The 19,785-nt window shown below is 47.1% G+C and overlaps 1 protein-coding gene across 8 annotated transcripts in view; it reads left to right on the top strand.

The window, feature by feature from the left end:
* The first annotated feature begins 574 nt into the window (after window positions 1-574).
* The window catches only part of LOC144113260 (structural maintenance of chromosomes protein 5-like), a 77,972-nt gene continuing 58,761 nt past the window's right edge, over window positions 575-19,785 (top strand). For 5 of the 8 annotated variants that reach the window (XM_077646240.1, XM_077646243.1, XM_077646236.1 and 2 more), the window contains exons 1-3: window positions 575-680; window positions 1,190-1,428; window positions 18,401-18,607. Coding sequence is in view for 6 of the 8 variants with exons in the window: in XM_077646236.1 (XP_077502362.1) it covers window positions 18,548-18,607 (60 nt within the window). In the remaining 2 variants the exon portion in view is untranslated. Of the gene's footprint in view, window positions 705-1,189; window positions 1,429-18,400; window positions 18,608-19,785 lie in introns of all 8 variants that reach the window. The other 3 variants (XM_077646237.1, XM_077646238.1, XM_077646239.1) reach the window with 3 other exon arrangements.

Consider the following 19,785-nt stretch of genomic DNA (forward strand, 5'->3'; position numbering starts at 1 on the left):
TGCAACCGGATCGTCGTACGGCGGTTCTGTCTCTTCGTCGGGTCGGCTTTATCTTCGCCCACACTTGTGGCATGTCAGCGTTTCCACCTTTTCTGTGCTCTTTGCCTTGAGAGGTAGGTTTTAAGGAAATATGCATTAGAGTTGCAGACGTCCGATTTTCGGTGTTGCACCAGATGCACAAGCTTTCTCGGCGCTGCGAATGCAGCGCGTATAACGGGTATGTCGCGGTTTCTTTACAGCCAGTGCTCCGGTGGCGCCATCTCACGCTGTCGACGTGAGATGCAGCACCCGCGGGCTCTCCCTGACCCCACTACCCCCTTCTAGAACACTAGCTGGGCTCGGCAGTGACTACTACAGGTCGAAATAACGCAAGCGTTCCAGTTCCAGTTCCAAAGACTTTTATTTCCATCAGAAATGGAGGCCCTCTACTCCCTACCCCTGGCGCGCAGGCTTAGGGGCCGGCAAAGAGTTGTTGGCTCGTCGCGGCCTCTGCCGCCAGATATTTCAACCACGACGTCGCATCCGGTTTGAAGAAAAGACGCCACGTCCGGCATTTTTTTTCTGTTTAAGCCATGTTTGAGCCGAGCCGAGCATTGCTTTCAGTGAATCAATCAGCTTGGAATCAGTAGCACTATGGCCGGTCGAGTCGTCGACGGAAGGAGCGCGCGATCGTGTTGCACGTAATTTGTTCTTGCTATCTTTTGGTATGCACATACTGAGTGATTTCCCGTTATCTGACACTCGGCATTCCGTTGTCAACTTCCTTGCGCCCGAATATTTTGTGTTAGCAGATAACCCAGGACTAGCGCTGAGCCCGCTTGCCCGGCAGTGAACCCAAAGGCCCGAGGGAAAGACTCATCTGTTTTTTCATAAGTTCTGCTCAAAAGCTCTGTGCAGTTCAACAGAAAAAGAGCTTGCGCTGAGCGTGTTTTATATCTTTTGTCAACCCAGCCTAGCGTAACTCATGTTCATGTAAAACGCATAATTACCAGCTTTTGCGTGCTCCCGAAAAAAGGCGGGAAACTTTTGACAACAGTTCAGTTGAACTAACCGTTTGTGCGATGAGTTTTGTACGCGGTCAGATTTTTTGTGGCCCCGCGGCTGGGAAAGTCTGTAGAGTGTTGGCAGCAGTGGCAGCGGGCACAGCTCTTGCGCTGTATATCTGACCCATTCACTCTGCACATCGCAGGTTGTTTGGATTCCTGATTGCGAGGCATCACCGTATCACGGAACTATCCCACGGAACGCCGATTGTTTCTGCCCGTGGCCAGCGGTAGCTCTCAACCGTCCTGCGGCGCTGCCACCCGGCAGCTGAAACGCCCATTGGCCCTCAGTGCAGTGGGTGGCATCTTGGACTACGGCGGCAGCAGTGGCAGCGGGCACAGCTCTTGCGCTGTATATCTGACCCATTCACTCTGCACATCGCAGGTTTGTGACCTTATATTTACTCTGTCTGTTTTAGTGCACCTTCGCCACTGCTGCTGCTGCTGCTGCTGCCTGATTGTGCTTCCCTGTTACTTTCTGTGCATAGCCTTTAGCAGCCTCCAGGCACATCAAACTCTTGACAGTGTTGTGTGAAACTTTCTTACCTGCTGTAGACCTCCGATATGTCGAAGGCTGCTATTGCAGAGTTAGGGCTTGAATTCGAGGAAAACCTTGCACAGTGTAAACAGGAAATGGAAGATAAAATAGTGGAGCTTAAAGCAACAGTGGAATTCCTCAGTGAAAAGTACGAGGAAAGTAAAACTTTGCTGGAGTCTACGCAAGCAGAAAACGAAAGACTGCGAGAAGAAAATCAATCCCTGAACGCAAAGCATGAGGCCTTCGAAACGAAACTGGAAACTGATGAGGACAGGCTGACTCAGTGTGAGCAATACTCCCGAAATTGCAACTTAGAGATCAAAGGTGTCCCTGTGCGACAAAGCGAAAATCTTGCAGACATTCTCGGCAAGATTGGCGAAAAGGCCGGAGAGCCAATCGATGCATCAGACATCGAAATTGTGCACCGTGTGCCAGTTGCCAAAAATTCTAGCCATAAAAACATTGTTGTCCAGTTTGTACACCGCAAGAAACGTGACGCAGTCTTGGAAAAGGCTCGTAAAGCTAACATTATGGGAACTGACCTTGGTCTAGACACTTCTGACACCGTATATGTCAATGAGCATCTGTGTCCTCAGCTGAAAAGGCTCCTCGGAAGCGCGGTGGCGCGAAAACGCGAGGTTGGGTGGAAATTTGTTTGGGTTCGAAACGGCCGCATTTTTGCACGAAAAGCTGAAAACTCGCCATTGCTTAAAATTTTTCGTATGTCTGACCTGTCCAAGATCATTTAAACAACTTCCGGGTGCCACAAAGCGATTTCGGAGTTCAGTCTTATCAGTCATGGAAACATTTCTGCGCGATTATGCTGCCGTGTTTTCGGAATTTTCTTGTTACCCTTGTTATCATGGTCTCATGACGGGAAGGCCACTTCTTGTCCGAAGAGCAGATACAATTATCACTCCCAAAGTTACATGCGCAAACTTGTCCGGCAACGTCACTCTTTTGCTTCATGAATACCATTCAGCCCATCCTAATCATTCAGGCTTTCACTCAATAGAAGCCATTTTTGGCAACCTGAATACGCCCCCCAAAATTGATCACAGGATGAAAAGTGTTCGTGTGCCCGATATTCCTATCACCGTATATCTGTTTCTCGCGGCAACAAAACGTGCATTATTCCTAAGCCCGCCATGATTGAACCACATGACGTTGTTTTTCCCCAGGTAGGGGGGAACTTTGGTTTTTTCCATTGTAATGTACAATCAGCAAGAAATAAGCACGATGACATATCGCAATTTCTTAATGAATTCTCTTTTAAATTTCAGATTGTAATGTTAACTGAAACTTAGTTTACAACTGAATATGATGTCTTGACCCTACCTGGGTACACTACCTATTATTTAAATAGGCAAAGCAAACGCGGTGGAGGAGTACTACAACTAGTGGAAGCCGGCTTGCCCGCTAGCTTACTATCAGATTTTTCAATCTCAAATGAAAATTATGAGGCACTTTCTGTCGTTTGTGGCTGCAATATGTTTACAGTTATATACCGCCCACCTTCTGGAAATCTAGATGCCTTTTACCAGTTCCTGGAAAACATGTTCTCTTTTGTCCATAGCAACCAATTAAAACTAGTTATAGGTGGGGACCTAAATATTAATCTCCTTAAACATAGTACGGCATCACAGGATTTCACATTACTCCTTGAGTCACACGACTTCAAGAACGTCATTACAGAGTCAACGCGCATCACAGTAGAATCAGAATCACTAGTAGATATGTTCATCACCCACCGTTACATAGACGATATAAAGGCTGGTGTCATTGCGACTAGTATAAGCGACCACTTGCCAGTATATATGTTTTAGAATGCTGATACTCGGAATAAAAGAAAAGCTATTCTAGAAACGTTCACAGTTGAGGACATATCTCCTAATGCGCTTGACAATTTTCGGACTCAAATTTCCTTAACAAACTGGGACGCCGTGTTCGAATCTCGCCAAGCAAATGAGGCATATGATATTTTCCTCAATATTTTCAAGCGCGTTTACAGGGATTGCTTCAAAATTAAAAATGTTAAAAAACCTAAAAGAGTACGGAAGCCTTGGATTACGGCCGAATGCCTTGCTATGATCCGTAAGAAGACATCCATGTATGCGCAATTCATAAAAAATAGGAACCCAGCAGACCTCGCTAATTTTAAAAAGTACAGAAATTTTGTGACGCGCTTTCTTCGAAATGCAAAACAGGTTTATTTTAACAGCTTACTTGGCAGGGCAAATAATCGCACCGATGAGCTATGGCGCGCTCTAAATACCATCATGAACCGCAATAAATCGAGAAATGACGATATTCAAGTAAAACAAAACGGAAAAACTCTCGACGGCCTTCAACTCGCAGACGTATTTAACTCCTATTTTGTTAACTTAGTAAAAAGTGGTCATGATGAACGTGTGACGAGCTACTTGCGTAATCGTAACGAACATACCGCTTTTTTTTATCCAACATCTGAGAATGAAATACGTTCGGTCTTTACATCACTAAGCAATAGCAACACAAGAGATATTGATGGTCTTAGAATTACACCAATCAAATTTGTCTTAGACTACATTTTGCCTGTGCTCAATCACATATACAACTTATGCTTGTCATCAGGTGTATTTCCCGATAGCATGAAACGTGCTAAAGTGACTGTTATTTATAAATCAGGCGATAAAAACGCATTTTCAAACTATCGCCCCATATCTGTCCTTCCCGTTCTCTCAAAACCGCTTGAGAAGTTAGTATTGCTGAGGCTGGACTCATTCTGCAATAAGCATTCATTAATTTCCCCTTTCCAGTTTGGCTTCCGGAAAGGTATGTCCACAGAGTTAGCCTTACTAACACAAAAAGAAATAATCCTTAAGTCATTTTTGGATAAGAAGTTAATAATGGGCATTTTCATAGATTTCACAAAAGCATTCGACAGCTTAAATCACCAAACGCTGATAGCAAAATTAGAATTTTATGGGTTTCGAGGCATTGCCTTGAAATTTCTCAAGTCATATCTTTCAAACAGAAAACAATGCGTTGCTATAAATAACAATTTTTCTTCTCTAATGAACTTGAATGCAGGCGTTCCTCAGGGCAGCATATTGGGGCCACAGCTTTTTAACTTGTATATAAATGATATAGGGAATATAGCCGAGAAATCACAACTTATTGTTTATGCCGATGACACAAGTATTTTTGTTCAGTCAGATAATCCCAGTGATTTGTGCAATAACGTAAATTTGACACTACAAAACTTATACGAATGGAGCAATAGAAATTCCCTGCAGATCAACAGTGCAAAAACCAAAGCTGTGTTATTTACTCCCTATCAAAAGCCAATTATCTACAACTTTAACATTCATATCGGCAATAATCCTATTGAAGTGGCTTCAGAAGCAAAGACACTTGGTGTGACATTTCACCAGCACTTATCATGGAACTCACACGTGCAGCATATATTAACCCATCTTGCCAAAATATCAGGAGTACTTTGGAGGCTTCGTTATATTTTACCACTGAAATTTAAGCTATTAATATATAACGCGTTGTTCTATGCTCAACTAAATTACTGCGGACTTGTATGAGGCACAACATCAAAAGAAAACATAAATAAGATTTTTTCTCTGCAGAAGAAAGCCCTTCGTCACGTAGTCAACATTCCAAGTGAAAGCCCATTACATAATACCTATTATGAATACAAAATTATACCCTTTCCAGTATTATATGACTTTAACCTGTCGATGAGATATAAACATAGCTTAAAAACTAATAACAATGCATTTTTGTCTTTATGTAGTTTAAAAAGCCTTCCTGACAGGGGGTATGTATTTCGGAATAAAGGAACATGGCACGTGCCATTCACTAGGCTAACACACGGGCTAGATAGCGTCGAAAATCGCCTTCCGAGAATATTGAACAAATTATTAATGATGGAAATCGACCTGCAAACAGCCACTAAATGTAATATAAAACTTCATTTCATCAACCAGGTTCACGGCGTTTAACAGTGTCAACCATCTTCATAACCAAAAACAGAGCTTTTGTAACACGTCATTTCATCCCAGAGTACTGTAGTTGTGTGTATTTGTCTTTACTATTTCTTTTCCCTTATATTCAGGCGAGTTTGTTTATTAACATTGTCATTTTTCAGGTCTGCTATCACGCGAGTGTTTGTTGCATTTTTGTTGTATTTTTTTATATTGTAACAAGACTGCATTTGTAACATTATTCATTTTCTGCGCGAAAATCGCATGTGCTGTGAATTGTTCTCTTTTAAACATTCAACATTTCATGCATAACTGCTGCACAAACTGCCATGTAAAGGGGGTGGGGACCCAGTCAAGCTTGCCTTAGAGCAGCTTTTTGTCCCCACTCCCTGCATTTTTATTTGTACTAAAAATGCAAATAAAGATTGATTGAATTAATGCTGCACTTTACAATTGTGTGCTGCTGTTACAATTCGCTTTCTGGTCTGAATTTCACCATTGAATTGCCTGTGAATAACAGCATCCAGCTTTTAGACGTGTTGCTTCTTTTTTGCTTGTACTACAACGTAAGGTCTAGACAGTGTTTGCTACCATTTGACAGCGCGCATTGTAAGCTAGTAAAAAGAATGATAGTAACAAGCGCACTTCAGGCGGCGTTAGCCAAGAGCTGTGCGCATATGGCAAAATCAAGCTTTGAGAACCAGGTACAGCGCCTCTACTCTGCCGGGTACATGCCTTCATTAGTGGCTAATATATGTGAGGCTATGCTTAAGAAGGAGGGGAGCCAGGCTAGGAAGGAGCGAGATAAGAAGCGCGTTGCAATCATACCGTACCTTCACAAGATGTTCCACAACGTAAGAAAGATAGCAGGACGGTACAACGTCCAGGTCGTCTTTTCCGCACCGTTAAAAGCTTTCGAAGATATACGTCTTGAACAACAAGGCAAGACAGGCGACCTGCACTACGAGACACGGGCAACGGTAGACACACTGCTGGACTGGGGTTGTCTATCAGATACCCCTAACCGTAACGTGCAGTAGTGTCTGCATAGGCCATACGGGAAGGTGCTTTAATGTCAGGGCCAGGGAGCACTTCCTCAACGCAGATAGAGGGTCTAGAGGTAATCTAGCCTCGCCACAAGTGTAAACCTATATAGAGGATACAAGGTTCTTAGCAACATCAAAAAACAAAACAGAAAGGAAGGTCATTGAGGCCTACTTTATTGCTAAGGCAGGGGACAGTTGCGTAAGCACGCCCTCAATTTTACTGCACGAGAAATAAATGCGCTTCCTTGACCATGCCTAAAGATTCCTGATTTTGCATGTTCGCCTGCCACTTCCCGTTTGCTCATGAAGTTTTCTTACGTTAGCCAGTGCGCATTCTTCTCAGGATTTTGGTGCGGACCATAAGTTGTAATCGTCCAAATTGTGTTTTACATGTAGACTGTTTTTTACTTCTTACCTTCTTGGCGTTGACAAGTTTTTTTGCTCCATTTTAGGTTGTATTTGTTTGTTTTTAGTTTTTTTTTTGTGGCATCATTAGGGTTGTATGACGTTTTATCTGATTTTAGATTTCTGACTGCTTTTGCTTCGCTTGCTTGGGCCCTTTTAGGCTCACTCGTTGTCGCTGTTTAAGTGTTCGTGACACCGCCCTTTGGCCACGATGTTGTTCGGCACGTGTGTTTTCCTTGGTTTCCTGCTGGTTAGAGTGCTTTGCCTGCAAACTTCCTAATCTCATCCGCCCACCTAACCTTCGCCGCCCCCTGCTATGCTTGCCTTCTCTTGGAATCCATTCCGTCACCCATAAAGACCAGCAGTTATCTTGTCTTCGCATTACATGCCCTGCCCAGGCCCATTTCATCCTCTTGATTTCAACTAAAATGTCATTAACTTGCGTTTGTTCCCTCACCCACTCTGCTGCTTCCGGTCTCTTAACGTTACACCTATCATTTTTCTTTCCATAGCTCGCTGCGTTGTCCTTAACTTAAGCTGAACCCTTTTCATTTGTCTCCACATTTCTGCCCCATCGGTGAATACTGGTAAGATGCTGCAGCTGTATACTTTACCTTGCTGTTGTACACCATATATATAACAGGATGGTCTGTATCTGAAGCACATGTTTAGTCTATGTTGCGATGGTGTGTGCCCGCCTGTTGTCATGGTATGCAGTTCTAAATTTCTAAAGGATTACGCTCCTTGCAGCCTAAAAGTTTGCCACGCCACAGCTCTGGTGCTTGTACAGTTGAGCCCGCTTTTAACGAACATGAGCGTCACGTGGCATCCGTTCGTTATATCCTTAAGTTCGTAGTAGACCACAGTTTTGAAGACAGTTGCTTGTCAAAACATAAAATTTTTTCTTTGCGAAAAAGTCCATGATGGACGTATGTTTTTGCAGTGCAGATCCGATGAGGGAGGTTTCCAGTTTATTTAAGGCAGAAGTGTGCTTTTCGCTGAGGCCCTTGGCATAGACAAGTTGTCTGAGGCTCTCCTTATCCTCATCTGATTCCTCCGTATCACTCTCGTCCCACACTAGAAACAATGCCCTCGTCCGTGCACGGTTCCGCGGTGTCTGCGTCGTCATCGATAGAAATAAAATCATTCCAACCATGACCCCCCATGTTGGAGTCGACGATGCGCTGCCACAAATCTCCGCCGGGCTGGTCATCTTCTGAAGCATCAGGCTCAGCATCAGACACTGTGTCGGCAAAGCCGGCGTTGCGGAAGCAGTTCCGCTTGCCAGTGGCCGTCACCTCCGCCCAGGCCACTTTCATTATCTCTACCACGGAATACAATGGAAATGGGCATGGTGTTCCCATCCGCCATCCCGAATTGCGACCAGGGCCCCGAGATTTGAATGAAGCCAACGAAACATCCGCACCGCAACAAGAGTAACGAAAGCGCGCTATGGGGTAGACGTGAAATGTGTCCAGGTGGCAATCAGGCCAGTCAAGCTAAAGATATACAGATGCACAGCGCCAGCGGAAAGACCGATGAGGGGCGTCTGTGAGCATCAGTGCAGCCACCTCTTGGCTCCCACGGAAGGCCTGCTTCACGAAGCATAGCCTCCACGATCGGCACCGGCGGCGGCGTGGTTGATCACGGAGGCCACGCGCGGATTTGCAAGAGAGTGAGGAGAGGGGAGCGGAGTTGCGAGGATGGGCGGGAGGGCGATCTTAAAAGCCGCGTCGGCGGGAAAGGGTAGCTCGCTTGAGAGTGGCACAAAACTGAGCGGGCAGTTCGCCTGCGATGAGGCTCGGGAAAACATGCCGCGCGTCTGGCGCACAAAGGGGTTGGAGGCAGGTTATCTCGCATCGCGGCGAATGGTTTATGCCGTCCATTCACTGTAACCGGTCAGGGCTTAATGCCGTTTGTTATATGTGTGATTTTGTGCCATTGAAACAATGTATATTTTGATGGTCGCGCAGGTCTCGTTCGTTACAAGCGAAAGTTCATCTTAAGTGGGGCTGGTGTATGTGGGCTCGACTGTAGAATGAAACCTGTTTATAATGCAATTGAAAAATGTTCGGGCTGTCGTTACATGCGGTTTTCGCGAGAAGGCTTGAAAGTACCATCAGAATGGGAATCAAAATAAGAAACAAATGTAGGTGTAATCACACTGAAAATGTTTACAGAAAACCTCTTAGTCGCGAGTCATAAATGCAGGGAAACGTTTCGTGATCACGATGTGGCAGCAGTCGTTACCACCGCCGCTGCGGCTCGCGCAATGCCGCTACAAGTGGGGTGCGGGGAGATGGGGGCACCGCGGCCGAGCTATAAAGAGGAGAGTGCGCACCCCCGTCGCAGACCGGCAGCAGAGACATACGGTAATCCATCGTTATAACGAAATCGCTTAGAGCGAAGTGGTGAGCGAAGGCATCGCCGCTGCCGTGCGGGCGATCCTTTTGCGCATGCAGTGTCAAATTAATACCGCCGATGAATTAGTCTCAGGCAGCCACAGGACAGGTCACAAAAGTACCAAACCTACGACCGATGAACCTGCCTAGTAACGGGTATAAAGTGAGTGCCGAGTGCCCCCAGGTGTTTACAGCAGATGCGAACGGAAGCGGGCCTGAATCGGTCGCAGTCTCATTGCTGGTGTCCCCCGTGATAGAATCCAAACGAAAATAAAATTTTCGTGATGCTTTGTGATGCCAGAAAACCACTGTCTCTTGGATGCTGAAAAGTGGCCAAAAGACCGCGGGCAGACTTGTGCCGTAGCATTCCAAGGGGTGTGCTCCGTGAGCAAAATTTTGCCGCTCCAAAGAACATTTCTGGTGCTGGTACGTGCCAAAAAGCACAAAAGAAGTGTCCCTCCAATTATGAGCCCATTCACGCTTCCGAGTCGCTTCCCATTCACGCTTTCGACAGTGAACAGAGCTGCTACCTGGCTGCCATAGTCGTCACTAAGCCTAACCGTTTCACATCGGCCAAAGCAGATGAAACTCGAAAGCGCGCGAACAGCGTCATTCCCGGGAGTTTTCGCTTCAAACGGGAAGGCGACCTGCAGGTCGCGCTGGCAAGCGTGAACAATGTTGTTGTTGAGTTGCTGCCTGGTCGCACGCCCTTTACCGTGTTCGACGCGAGGAGCTACGTTAACGAATTGGGAATATGACTTTGGGGAAGCCGGTCTAGAAATTTGCTTGCCGCTCGTCATAATCGGCCTTCCTCTCAATAAAAATACGCCCCTAGTTTCGTTGCACTTTTGACGGCGCAAATCGACTGACAGCTTGCCGTAAGCACGAAAAATCCGAGCGTCGCCAGCGGCGAGTAGGCTGTCAACATGGCGGGTCAACGCAACCACGGTGTTTCCCTGTCGGGTTCAGACTGGAAGGGCTGGGAGCGGGGCGAGAAGCGGCGCTTGGGGTCAGGACGGTAGTTGGAGAAGCCACCGCGGGGAGGCGACGATCGAGGGCTGCGGCAATGTCGAGAGATGTGTCCAACGCAGGAGCAGAGAAAGCAGATGGGTCGGTCGTCAGCCGTGTGCCATCCCGCCAGATTGTGGTAACGGGATGTGGAGTAGTAGGTGGGGCGGAAAGCAGGGGAACGAGGCTGGCCGGGGAACGCAGGCAAAAATGGCTGGGCGGCCAATGGAACACACTTGGGGAGGAAGATCCAGATTTTTCAGTTTTTTCTTGACGACAGCCTGAATAAGCGACACGACGGGCAGGGTTGTATCAGGGATGGATGGTGGGGATATGACAGGTGCGAGGGCCTCCAGTTCACAATTCATGTCGGATGATCCGGGTGACTGAATCGGTGACGACCGAGGCGTCCGAGGACGCTCGGGATGGAGATCGCAGGTCCTCACAGGAAGATATCGCGGCTGTGTTAGAAGGCGAGAAAACGACTGCGGAGCACGGCGGCCTTTCACTTCCTCAAATCTACGGCACTCTTTAATGATGGAGTCAACTGTGGCACACAGTCTTTACAAACAAACAAGTTGAAAGCATCGTCTGCAATGCCTTTGAGCACGTGGTCCACCTTGCCTGTCTCAGTCGTGGCAGCGCCGACCTTGTGGCAAAGAGCCAAGATGTCCTGAATGTAGGCCACGTAGCTTTCTGTCGAAGATTTGGCTCGAGACGCAAGCTGTTTTTTGGCGGCAAGCTGGCGGTCGTCAGACTTACCGAATAGCGTCCTCAACATCTCCTTATAGGTGTCCTAGCTTGTTAGGTCTTCCTCGTGGGTCTCGTACCACGGAAGTGCTGTGCCATTGAGGTAAAATATGACATTGACGAGCATTAAGGTAGGGTCCCACCTGTTACAGGTGCTGATGCGTTCGTAGAGGCTCAGCTAGTCTTCCACATCCGTGCCATCAGTGCCAGAAAAGGTGCTGGTGTCACGAGGAGGAGCCATGATCACGAAAGGAGCGGTAGTGAGGGTAGTGGGGCTCCTTGACTCGCCGGGTGAAGCCATGGTGGTTGGCCCGGCCTGACGACCACTACGAAGCTGCGTGGTGTGCTCAGCATAAAGTCCGCACTTCCACCAAAGATGTTACGTGGTCCAAAGCGGGAATGATGCAAGAACGCCCTGGGCACAGCACACTGGCCGAGAGCACAGGCCCTGCAAAGAGCACAGAGCACCCAAGCCCAGAACACGTGCACTTCTGAGACACTTCGTTCACCTCGTCTTCACCAAGAATATCCGCTGCAGTATTTTCAATGATGACGAGACAGCCCTCTTTTACGAGATGCTGCTATCAAAGACGCATGCACTCAGAAGGGACCCGTGCATCGGTGACAAATACAGCAGGGTCCGGGTAATTGCGTGTTTGTGTGCTACCATGGACGGTAGTGAGCCTCTCAAGCTTCGTGACTGGAAAATCGGAAGAGGCCTGACTGCTTCAGAAATCGGCACATTCCGGTCCGATATTGCAGTAACAGGAAAGCGTGTATGACTCTGGATCTGTTTAAGGAGTGGCTTTTCAAGTTTGACAGTGCAGCGGAAAAACAGAAGAGAAAAGTGGTCCTGCTCCTCAATAATCGGCACACATGTCAGTGTGAAGCTAGCTTCTGTTGAGCTGCTGTTTCTGCCCCCAAACACCACGACAGGTCTGCAGCCCATGGACGCTGGCGTAATCGTGAATTTCAAGGCCCTTTACAGACATCGCATGCTGGAATGGCTAATCAGAAAAATAGACTGCTCGGGATTGTTGGAACACGCTTACGGACCTCCTGACCTGATGCTGACTGTTTGATGCGGTGCGGTTTATGTACGGTGCGTGGTACGAGGTGAGGGATGCCACAATCAACAACTGCTTTAGAAAGGCAGGCCTTGTGCGTCGCAACTTCATGGTGACGAAAGAGACAAGTGATTTGCTCCCCAAAGCTGCCAATGTGGTGGAACTTTAAGACCATGTTGCAGCTTCCGAGGAGAATGCCGGCGGAGCGTTCTTGGAAGACATTTTGAATGCGTACAGCATTACTGCTTCCTGCGAAGGGTCCGCAGGTGAAGCCATTGTAGAGGAACAACTATCGCGACCAAGAGCTACATCAAGGAAATGCGAAAATGGTGATGACGATGACAGCAGCAATAACGGTGGTGACGCCACCACCCTGGTTCCACTGTCTTCACAAAATGCCCTTAAGTCCATCCAGTCGCTGATTAGTTTCGAGCACGCAAAAGGACTGCCAGCAGCGTGCGCGCAACAACTGGATGCAGTGCACACAGCGATTGTCAAACTTCAGCTGCCACTCAAGCAAGCGCTAATTTTCGACTTTTTCATGCATGTTTATATAATTTAGTGGCTTTATGTGCCCTCTATTTAGTGTTTACCACGACTCGTGTTCGGCCCGATTTACTCATCGCTGGCGAGTAACTAAGCCTACGGGCATGGGGAAATACGTGGATATGTTCTTTCGATTTTTCTTTTCGTTTTCTTTTTGTAGAGATAGCAACATTATGGTAGCATTTCGAGCCTTCAGTGTTGCGGCGCGCAGCCCTATAGCGGTGGGCCACCCTGTGGCGGCGCTACCACCCCGTGGCTGCGCCGCCAAGCTGTCACGTGGTTGGTCACGTGGTGCGGAGCAGCTGCCGGCGGCGCGGCGCCATGGCTGATCTCATGGTTCGTCACGTGGTTCGTCACGTGGTTGGTCACGTGGTTGGTCACGTGACCATGTTCCACTCGGCCAGCTGTAGCTATCGCGTCACTCCAGGTTTAACTAAAGCTAAAACACCGCCAATTTTTTGCCAGTCCAGATATAGTGATAATCGGTTATAACGATCGAATTTTCCTGTTTTCTCAACATTGTTATAAGTAGACTGCACTTTAGTTAATGGCGCTGACGGAGCCGATCAATCGCAGTAAGAGTAAACGAACAAGTTGTACACTGGCTTTTCAAATCAGGTGCTCTTTTTTTTTACACGGTGAAAAAAAAGATTAAATTCTCAATGACAAAAGTGGGGATGCAAGTCGGTTCATTACGCAACTGAATACAGTACAGTGGAACCCCGGTTATACGTCCCCCGGTTTTGCGACGACCTGGGTTTCACGACGGATTAACGCAGTCCCGGCGAAGTCCCCATAGAAGCAATGCATTAAAAACCCTGGTTATCCGAAGCAGTTTTACGCCGGACCCGCGTTATACGACAACTCTCTCGAGCGCGGGACGGAACGGCGGACAAAAGAAAGGAGCCGCGGATCTCTTTCGTCACACCGTCTCTCCGTATGCGGAGTGCTTGACCTCGCTCGACCGGTTTGCTCCAGTGGGTGCAGCTTTCTTTCCTGCCTAGTCTCATCGTTCGTTTCTCTCTCCCCCACCAGCTGCCCTCTGCGACGGCCGCTGTGCTGAAATAGCGCGTTTTCTTCTCCACAATCACTTTCTCCCATTCGCTCCCTCTCTTCTCGGCGGCGCCGCCTCTCGTCGCGTTGGGGAACCGTTTCTTTCTTTCGAGTTTCTCAGCAGCAGATCGCCGACAAGGTAGCATGGATAGGCATAGGTTCATCGCACGCGATCTTCGTCGTAATCCTAGCGACCAGCATTCAGCAAGGTTTTGAGTTGTGTGGAGCAACGCGACGCACGATGTCTCGAAAGCGGACACTTCTGTTGCTCGGTGATAATCTCCATGCTATTGAGGAAGTGGAAAAGCGGCATGGTGCCACGAAAGGCAGCATTGCTCGGGACCTTAAGATACCCAAATCTTCGCTTAAGACGATCCCGGCAAACAAAGCGGTGATATTACAAAATGCCAACAAGTTCGGACTCAAGCGGAGAGTGGCAAAAGAAGGACATCATGAGAAGTTAGAAGTTCTCGTCAGGTGGCTGCATCAGGCACGTAGCTCTTTGATCAACGTGGACGGCGCCATTCTAAAAGAAGAGGCAGACCTTATGGCATTGCGTCTGGGCATCGACGACTTTCAGGCATCGAACGGGTGGGTGGATCGCTTTAAAAATCGAAACAGGATTGTGTACAGCCGCTCCTGCGGAGAAAGCACTTCCGTGGATGGTTCGACGGTGAACGAGTGGATGGAGTCGCTGCTGGATATGATTGCTGCATACAAGCTCTGCGACGTTTTCAGCGCTGATGAGAGCGGTATTTTTTACCATATGCAGCCCGAGCAAACCCTTGCGTTTAAAGGTTACAGCTGTCATGGTAGCAAGCGCAGTAAAGAGCGGGTGACAGCACTATTCTGTGCTAACGAGGATGGTTCCGAGAGGCTGCCCGTGCTCGTTGTCGGAAAATTTGCAAAGCCACGTGCTTTAAGAACTTGAAGATGCTGCCGTGCAGCTACAACTTTAACAAAAAGGCGTGGATGACGTTTTTGCTCTTCAGCAATTTTTTGCAGCAGTTGGATTGCAGAATGGGTCCCAAGGCAAGGAAAATATTGCTTTTCGTGGACAACGCACCGTGCCACCCACCCGATATGTCCAGCCTGAGGAACGTAAAGGTTGTTTTTTTCCGCCCAACTGCACAAGCCGGCTGCAGCCGCTGGATGCCAGCATCAAGTGTGTGAAGCAAGGGTACCGGAAGCGGTTAGTGCAGTGTCGGCTGGTGGCTATGGAGAGCAGCGAGTCGGAAAGACAGATCACTGTGCTCGACGCCATGGATTTTATTGCCAGTTCGTGGAACGCAGTGTCGCAAAACACAATCGCCAACCCGTTCAAGTACTGTGGCTTTAATCGAGAGACTGCCTCCGCTGCTGGGGACGCAACGACCTCGATGCCACTTGAGGCCGATGCAGTCTTCACCGACTACGATTTCGAGGGTTTAAACCTCGCCACGACCTTCGCCGAGTACGTGGAGGCCGACGACAACGTTGCGATCTGCGGCGAGGTGTCACTGGATGATGCAATCGCGGAGACTTTGCCTAGTGCCGACACCACTGCGACGTCGAACGAGGACAACGCCGCCGCCACAGAGGCCGTGCCTGTGCCTACCACGTTCGCCGAGGTTCTACGGCACATAGACGGCATCCAGAACTTCATCTGTTCACGCGACACCACAGAGGACCGCCTTTTGGACGTTGCCTAACTCGAGCGAAAGCTTTTGCAAGTTCACGGGTCAAATAAGGTCCAAAAGAAACTGACCGACTTTTTTTAAAGTTTGCGCCGGCTGGCGGGAATCGCGGCATTGGGCAGTGGAGTGCAGGAAAGGTCCGTTTGCATAAAGCATGATTGGTACCTGTACTGCAGCATTAATTCTTATCGCATTTACTTTTTTGGTAATTTCAGTTTCCAAGCCCTGCAGATAATGTTAGTAGTTTACATTGAAATTTCTCATAAATTCGTCGCATGAAAAAAGTAGTATCTTTATAGGCATAATTTTTGTTCCGATTTTACAACGCCTGCATTTTACGACGCTTTTTTTGCGGTCCCGAGAAAGTCGTATAATCGGGGTTCCACTGTAGTGCAGATTGAGGGCTGTACCAATTGCAACACAGACCAACCTGAAGCACAGTAAGAACACCTTCATGCTCAATGGCCCAGTGGCTTTGGCATTTATCCGCTCATTCCAAGGTTGTGGTGGCTGCATTGCAAGGAACACCTGTGTTGATCTCAATGCACGTTAAAGAACCCCGGGTGGTCTAAATAAATCCAGGGCCCTCACCTGTGCCACCCCTCATATCTTCTGTATCCCTCTGGGGCGTGGAAGAAGACCACCTTCTTTGTCGACCAAAAGAAGGCGCAAGCAATATCCTTTCAGATAAGAAATAGCCTTCCCATTGCATTGCCTAGAAAGATGGCATGGTCAAAGATGTGGACTTGGCACTATGAGACCGGTGTCTTTTCCATAACAATAGCGCTACAGACGAGACAGAGAAGTAGCGACAGAACACAGAGCGCTGATTCACAACTCAAACGTTTGTTGGCCGCCAGCCAGTAAAAATACTGCCCTGTGACCGGAAAGGATACACGCACGCTTGACTTGCGTGAGATTCAAAATCTCCTGTACATCAAGCACGTGTCAACAGGCAAATGCCATACGTGGGGAATAATGTCTCCGCTACAGCAGGCGCAAGTTAACATTCACAATCAAGGTAACGATTTTTCTTATCTAACAGCGCTACAGAGGGAGTGCTGATACATGTTTCTGAGGTATTAGCTATCAGGTGAGGTTCTATTATTTCCCTTGCTAACGAGTCGTGGTTCTTTGCTATCACAGAGCATTCCTTATACAGTGGAGAACATACTTTAGTGTCGTGATCGTCTCGTCATCTTCATTGTCTTTGCACCTTTTTTTTGTGAATTGCGATATCGTATCTGAACTCACCTGTTTTTTTTGTGTTTTGCTGTACTTTACTATGTTTTTCTGATTTCTAACCTATTTTGCACAAACTTCTGTATTTGGCCCCCCTTACACAATGCCTCTCCGGAAGCCTGTAAGGTATCTGTAAATAAATAAATAAATGTCTGCAGTGTTTCGCTACTTGGCCTATGATGGTGACACGAGAGACATCATAATCGTGCTCCTTTAATCTTTCGGTAATGCTTCGGCCAGTTTGATGTAACACTTGCCACACGACAACACAACAGTCAACTGACCTATATGTTAACGAAAGATTAAAGGAACACGAGTATGATGTCTCTCGTGTCGCCATCACAGGCCACGTAGTGAAACACTGCAGGCACTGCAAAGACGACGAAGATGACGAGACGACGACGACACTAAAGTCTGTTTTCCACTGCATAAGGAATGCCCTGTGATAGCAACAATCCACAACTTGCTAGCAAGAGACATAATAGAAGCCCACCTGATAGTTAAGACTTCAGAAGAATGTATCAGTACTCCCTCTGTAGCACTGTCAAATAAGAAAAATCGTTACCTTGATTGTAAATGTTAACTTGTACCCGTTGCAGCGGTGACATTATTTCCCACATATGACACTTGCCTGTTGACACGTGCTTGATGTATTGGTGATTTTGAATCTCACGCAAGTCAAGTGTGCTTTTATCCTTTCCGGCCACCAGGGCAGTTTATATACTGGCTGGCTGCCAATAAAACGTTTTAGTTGTGAATCAGCGCTCTGTGTTCTGTCCATTCTTCTCTGTCCCGTGTGTCGCACTGTTTGTTGTTATGGATGACCATGAACACCAACTTGCACAACAAGTGGTATTTGTGTTTGTAGTATTTTTGGGAAGTGAACCTTCCAGACGGTGCCCTAACAGCTATTGGACACCTCCATCTTCTATCATTGGACCGTGCCTGAGCATGTGGGGCATCTTCGTAGAGGCAAGCTTTTGAGCTCGCCGAATGTTGCACAAATAAAAGCAGCTCATTTGGGTTCAGGGCATTGGTGTGCACCTCTCAGTACGCTAGCATTCAAACCCACATTCACGAGAAAAGCCATTTGTTTTTGTGCACTGTACACAGAACAGAGACAAGACGACGCACGGGTTCTCAGCATGGACTCACTTTCGGTGTCAGCACCTAGCTTGCTCTCACCATCCTGTCAGTGGAGGCTTTCATTGTTGTATGGTTTAGTGAAGACAGCCACAGCAAAGAGTCGGTGTGCATTCGACACCGGATTCTGAAATGCCCTGTGACGCGGTCCCCTTTGCACATTTTGTGTGGCCGGAGGTGGAGGAACTGGCCTTTTCTTGGCAAGCCCACAAAGATGAGCCCTCATAATGTTCACCGAAGTGGTCATGTTCTGACATCCTCATTTTCTTGCTCGGCATCATCTTTCTCGACTTGGTGCACCTCGTTGCATGAACCGTTGCAACTTTCAAGCAGAAACGCATGGGGCATGGTTCACAGTTTAATGCTCGCTCATTTTGGACAATGTCTGCCTTCCCGTGAGCATTGCATTGTTCTTGAAGGTGCCCAAAATTTGCTGGGTCTTATATCCTGTTCGGTTGGTGCTTCACACAATCTGAGGGAGGAAATTTTTTCTTCCCATGGCAGGTGTCCCTCAACCGAAGCCCGGATCCTGGCCAGTACGACAAGTACGGTGTCAGGATCCGGGTCAAGCTCCAAGACGAGGAACCACTGGCGGAGCTGAGTACAATTTACCATAGTGATGGGGAGTGCTCCGTTGCTACCACGCTCTACATGGTGGCCCTCAAGGAGCAGACGACCGTTCCTTTCCGGGTGGTGGATAACATCAACGAGGTTTGTTGCGTGTCTTATTTATTTTATTTTTATTTATTCAATGCTGCCAGCATTGGTAGGCCCGGGCAGGAGGGGCAATACAACGAGATGCAAGGCATGGTAACATTTAGCACACAAATTAAAAGATAAACAAACCAAAGACAACGCGTGCATGATTCGAACAGAACAGTAGGTAAATTGAACACAATTTTTTTTTCTCGCCAGAACTGGACATACAACATTCAAAAGTCTTTATAAAAAATTGCCAATGCTCTCAGTGCTTATTAGTCCACTCAAAGGAAGCTGGTTCCACTCAGTTATTGTTCAGGGAAAATAAGAATATTTGTACAAGTTTGTTCTGGCTCGATAAGTTGTTAAGGACTGGGCGTGACGATGTCTCGTTAATCGCGTCACTTGTGGTTTTAAGTAAGGGTCCGGGCTAATTGATAACTTGTTATTTTTCAACAAAAAAGGAATTTTTTGTCACAAAAGCTTGCTTCGAGTTTCCAGTTTCTGTGTGCCATTAACATTCATTAAAGTTGTAGGGGAATCGGTAGTGCGGAATTTGGAAAAAATAGAACGAACTGCTTTCTGCTGAATCATTTCTAATGCATGGATATTAGTTTTAGTGAAAGGATCCCACACTGTACAGGCATATTCTTATTTTGGTCTAATGATTGATGTATAAGCTAAAAGCTTAGTTGTAGACGGGGCTCGTTTTAATTTATACCTAAGAAAACACGGTTTACGGAAGGATTATGCACAAATGTTAAAAATGTGAGCATTCCAACTTAAGGTATTAGTAATTGCTACACCAAGGTACTTGTACTGCGTTACTTCTGATAGGCACCGTGATGATAGGCGGTAATGTAAGATAGACTGCGTTTTTTGTTAGTTATTCTCATGAAAACTGTTTTTTCGGCATTTAGTTTCATCTCGTGTCTGTAACACCAATCGTTAATGCTGTTGAGGTTAGAGTTAAGCACTACTTGGTCCTCCAAAGTTTTAATTTCTGTGAATAAAACGCAGTCCACGAACAGCCTAATTTAAACTGGTTCTGTGATAGTGTTAACAATATCGTTTATATAGATAAGAAATAATAACAGGCCCAGGACACTTCCCTGAAGGACTCCAGATGTTTCTGGGAGGGAGCGCGAGGAGTGACCACCAACACAAACAAATTGGGTTCTGTCAGTGAG

Source organism: Amblyomma americanum, chromosome 1, assembly GCF_052857255.1.
Source record: "Amblyomma americanum isolate KBUSLIRL-KWMA chromosome 1, ASM5285725v1, whole genome shotgun sequence".
NCBI lineage: Eukaryota > Metazoa > Arthropoda > Arachnida > Ixodida > Ixodidae > Amblyomma > Amblyomma americanum.